This window comes from Pterocles gutturalis, unplaced genomic scaffold (genome assembly GCF_000699245.1).
Source record: "Pterocles gutturalis isolate BGI_N339 unplaced genomic scaffold, ASM69924v1 scaffold31990, whole genome shotgun sequence".
NCBI classification, from domain to species: Eukaryota; Metazoa; Chordata; class Aves; order Pterocliformes; family Pteroclidae; genus Pterocles; species Pterocles gutturalis.
The window spans coordinates 12914-18107 of record NW_010139265.1 but is presented as its reverse complement, the minus strand read 5'-3'; the positions used below and the strand labels follow the sequence as shown (position 1 = coordinate 18107).

The 5194-nt window shown below is 45.4% G+C and overlaps 1 protein-coding gene across 1 annotated transcript in view; it reads right to left on the bottom strand.

Annotated features, from left to right (window-relative positions):
• Positions 1-2789: 2789 nt before the first annotated feature.
• LOC104468989 (protein Wnt-2) overlaps positions 2790-5194 on the bottom strand; it is a gene marked incomplete at its 5' end in the record, with an annotated part of 12469 nt that continues 10064 nt past the window's right edge. The window contains one exon of the mRNA XM_010083299.1: positions 2790-3019. Within this exon, the coding sequence (XP_010081601.1) occupies positions 2790-3019 (230 nt within the window). The remainder of the gene's footprint in view (positions 3020-5194) is intronic.

Sequence of the window (5194 nt, the reverse complement as noted above, 5' to 3'; positions counted from 1 at the left end):
CTTACAGCTGTAAGAAGCCTACCTTGAGCTCTTTTCTTTAAAAGAATTCATAAATACAGTAAAAAAATTAATCAAATAATTTGGCAGCTCAGCTGTTACACATTTGTTGTGCTGCAAAATATTCTGGTTTTTCTCTGGTGAGGTGGGTTTGGTGGGGGGATTGCATTGCAGCTTGTTAATGTGGGATTTGTGTGGAATATGGAATTCAGCCTGCTGTGCACCTTTGGTGGGCCCACTGCTAAACAAGGTGGGGATTCTGGTGACAAAGGACACCAAAAAAGCCAAGGTACTCAGTGCCACCAGCTTCCTGGTCTTACTGGTAAGACCAGCCTTCAGGAACCACAGGCCCCTGCAAGCAGGGAAGTCTGGAGCAAGAAGCTGTACCTTGGTGGAGGAGGAGGAGGAAGACCAGGTTGGGGAATAAAAGTCCCACCTTTAATACAATGACCCCAAAACACTTTACCTAGGACTGCAGAATTCAGGTGGGTTTGTTTTCTGATGTATTAAACAAATGATGGAGTTAAGAAGCGATCTGATTTCGTTACCTTTTATTCAACTTCCTAGAACAAGTTTCCTCGTAAGAATGAGGCTTCCTTTTTTTCCAGAACATTGAAATATTTTCTGCATTATTACATGGTGAATTTCTAGACTACCCAAAGGGTCCCTGAATCTTTCAAAACACCTCATACAAAAAATTTAAAAATATTAAACTGCTCTGAAGTTCTTTAAGCTTAAGACATAACATTGCTCAGGCTGTGAACTACATGCAGTTTTAATTTCACAATGAAACCCTAATAAAATTCTCCTTGGGGCTCACCTTTAAATACAAATAGGTGTGAAATTTTCCTTATCCAGCCCAGAGCCAGAATTGCCAGCACTGATGAGGCCAACAGTATAGCCACTGAACGGAACATGTGTGCATATATACACACTGCATGTGTGTGTGTGTGTGTAATGCACACACTGTACGCTAACACGCTGACAGAGCCACTCCTGTCCCCCAGGCAGCTGGTTTATACCCAGAAGTGTGATTATCCTTACTTCTAGCCGTGATCGGTACATTAATGCCACGTACAGTAACTGAAACATTATCTTATTGTCCAAATAAATACCTTTCTGGATCCTCCTAATCTTTTAATGCCAGCTGTGCCTCCTGGGGATGACTTGCCCATTTTAATGATACAAACTTTTCCCAAAGCCTTTTGGATGTAAATGACTGCTCTCTCAAGACCACTGAATGAAAAACCTCATTCTTTTTAAATATTCTGAAAAAAAACCCAAACCCATAACCAGAGTACTCACTTTATTGCAGAGTATGCTACTTGTATATTACTTTTTCATGCACTGTACCTGCTAAGGTTCCTCCAGTCTTTTTCAATTTTCACATGAAAATTTTACCTGCATCTACAATATGTTCTATCACCCATTCAACCTGCTTTTCCTGCACTATTTTTTCATTACCTTGCCTGTCTCTGCACTTCATGGGTGCTTTTCCAGAGCCTTATTAACCTTACTGGCACAGGACCCATCTTTCATCTTGCCTCATTTGCTGGTCTCTGCTTGGAAGAGAGTGGGCTGCTCCCTCTCTGACCCAGCTCCTCTCCAGTGAGGCTGCCATTTCTGGGCCTCGTGAGCCTGCACATCTTTGCAGCACTTTGTTGTTCTGTGTTGATCCCATCCCAGCATATGGACCTGGCACAACCTGTAACTGCCTCCATCAAAGGCCAGTGCACCCTTAATCATAGGCGGAAGTTTTTTGCAGAAAGTGTTAAATGAAAAACCTCATTTGGAAATGCCCATCTGAACAGAAAGTATCATTCTGAACACATTTAATAGCTTTATTAAATTTTAAAGGATATAGAAATTGATAGATTCTTTAGAAACCCAGTCACTACGGAGACAGGTATTTCCAGCTTTCTGCAAATGTTTCTCTACTTATTCAGTAAGTGAAAAATAGGAAACCTTATCCTTAGGTAGCTGAAAGTCCTGTACCCAGCTGTCCCTAGGCTGAGAAACAAATCTCTTCAATCCTTCAGATCACAAAAAAACTCAGCAGTTAATATTAATGACCTTTTAAAAGCTTTTAAGGCAAGTTTTCACAAATATATACTAACACATTTGCTTTGGCTCTTTAATAGTTTATGAAAATGTTGTGGTTGAATACATCTCCTGCAGTTTCCTTTGCTTTTTGCCATGGTCCAATTTCTGCCCCACGAGAAACCACGGTGTGCTAACAGCAGCCAGGGTGGCCTCAGGTGGCCACCTCACTGCAAACTCCAGTCTTCTGGGGATGGACAAACACCCCTTCAAGTAAAGCCTTTCACCCAGCCTAGCCCCAAATTTTCTTTCATAGAGGAATCACCAACTGGTGCTCAAACTCCTGAGCACTTCAGCACCTAGGGCACGACTGTGACCAGCACAAGATCCTTTGGAAGATGCTTGAGCAAGCTCAGCCCACGCAGCTGGTGGTGGTGGTGGTGTTCTATGAAACGCCTCATCTTTGCATCCTGCTGTGTTCCCCATGTAAGGAATGAATTGCCACAAGGAGTCTGGAGGAGAGCTGTGTGTTGGTTGGAAAAGTCCCAGCAGAAGTGTGTCCTTCCAGAGCTGCATTAGTTTATGCATAGACAGCTCTGCAGCAACACTGTCATTCAGAAATTTAAAGTAAATGCTGCAGAGTTTGTATTAATTATTCAGCAGCTTCTGTGCAATGAAAGACCTGGGACACGTTCCCTGCACAGACCAGGAAGGGCAAAGGCTGTGGTCCTCAAGCATCAGTAGCCTGTGCATCATGTCCGGGAGATCCAGCCAGCGCTCTTGGGAGCTTTGCAGGTGTGAATATCTACCACTTCTAGGCAGTCCTGGCAACGCACAGCACAACACCAGTGGAATTTGCACTCACATTTTGTCATCCTGCTGACACGGGAGGTGTCATAGCCTCTCCCGCAGCACATCACTTCACAGCTGTCCATGCCGCGGGAGGTTTGGTTACAAACCCGACCAGCTGTCCCGAGGGACCCTGCAAAGGAAACGCACGAAAGGTCAGGAGGTGGATTTTAAGGAAGGACAGAAAGCATATGAAAATAGGTAAAGGAGATGTAATTTGCAATGTATTTGATCCTTCAGCATCACACCACCTGGGATTCAATACCAAGCCAGAGAAATGCCTATAGTAAGGTAGGATTGCTCACAAATTCTCTAATTTACCCTGGAAATCAGCTTTGGAGATGAGAAGTAAAATGGACCAAATACTTCAAGGCTCTGCCCAATTCTGTTAGTATCATCACGCTTTGCTTCATCTTTCTGTAGCACTTCTTTCCAGTGAGGAGGTTCCTTCCCTGAGGCAGCTGTGCACCCCCTCCAGCTAGCCCCCTGCATCCAGCCCCTCCCTGTGAAATGGGGCGCCCAGGAGGACCACCCTCGTGGGACTCAGGAGCTCATGGGCTCTGCAGGGGAGCTCTGGGAGGGCAGGGGAGGGCTGGGAAAGAGGAGACTGCTAAACTTGGTGGCTGCAAGGGAAACGATGGACAGAGCAACTTGCTCCCAGTGGTTAAAGTCTTTGCAGAAGTGAGCCCAGAAGCACCTCAACGACTTGGCATCACCACTGCATCCACCCACAGCCCCCATGTCCCCCCAGGTCAGGTAGCAGCTGAAGAGTGGCTGCTCTGTGCCACCTCTCATCTCTGTGGGGTAAGCACCAAAGCTGCTTCTCTTTCTTGATAGAGATTAGAAGAAATTAAGTTACAGCCTGCTGTGGACAGGAGGGATAGGGAAGCATACCCCCAGCCCTTCATGTTCTTAAAACCTCTCTAGAGTGGCTGAAATACCTCTGCCCATCTCCATGTGGCGCAAAGTGGCTCTTAGCCTGAACAGCTACTGTACCACACAGGAGCTGCTGTTCATCTCACACAAACTTATCTCAGGGTGCACTTTAGGTTCTATACCACAGCTGTTGACAGATTATTATTATACATCTGAAAATTCGTGAATACTCATTGCTTCACCTAATTTCTTATGTTTTGCTATTATAAATCCATTTCAGGTATAGCCATGAGAGGAACATTGTTCTGACATTTTCTCTAGACCTGATTATAGCTCCATTCTTCTGCTCTTGGCCAAAACAGGATTCTCTAAATATTGACCCTAGTCACTAAAGTAACTGGAAACATTTTACAAAGTGTATTCACAGCTGTACAGCAAACATGAACAATTTACTTTCTTAAAGAAAAAAATACATGCAGACATTAATTCCAATTTGCATGAGCTAGGATAGCAAACCAATATTAATTAATAAAAACTTAACTGTATTAGCCTGTAGTGATTAAAAATCTAAGCTGCATAAATTCTAATTTTCTTTTTTTTTTTTCCCTGTGGTGCATGTATAGTCGTACAAACCACTGCTGCTGTATTGAAGCACTTAACATTGTACAGGTATTCTTGTTCCTCTGTCCCCTCCTGTCCCCAGCACAAGGGAGGTTTCATGTCTTTTCACGCCTGGGCCCCAACACTCAGGTGGCGAGTGGTCTCAGGCACTTGAGTGAAGTCACCTTCTCAGACTGCGGTTTTTCATGTGGCCAACATGCGATTTATCCTCTTAGTGATGGTGGGGGATGTCTTGCTCTTTTTGCATCTAAGTCAGGACAGGCTTCAGCTGCTGCCCTGGACGAGTGTTTCAGTCCATAGAAGGCATCTCAGCCTTCTCTCCCATAGCCTAAATTCCTGTATTTATTTAAATATTTAAATATTCAAATATTAATTGGGTAGAAATATAAGCCTAGGAAGCTTCAGTATCAACTCACAGGTCCAGGTCTGCTGCGGGCAGAGCAGAAGAAGGGTGTTGCATGGCGACCTACACCCCAGGCTCAGCTCACTCCCTGTGGCCACCTGCCCTGAGAGCCACTTGCCGGCTGCTGCTGACCAGCCCCGGCTCAGGGGGCCTGAGCCACAAAGGTGCTGTAGCACCATCCAAGTGGAGACCTGCTGAGCCACCCAAAAGCAAAAAGGCAGAGGGAGGAGAAGACACACTGAACAGAGCCGGAGATGGGCTCCCGCACCTGCAGCCTGGTAAATCCCAGATCTCCTTGGGGTCCAAGCCTGCTGACACTGCTGCCCACGGACCAGCGCTCTGTGTAGCATCCTTGGGGAGGCAGCTGAGCAGCACTTTAAAGCAAGTCTCTGCTATTTGGGGGGGGCA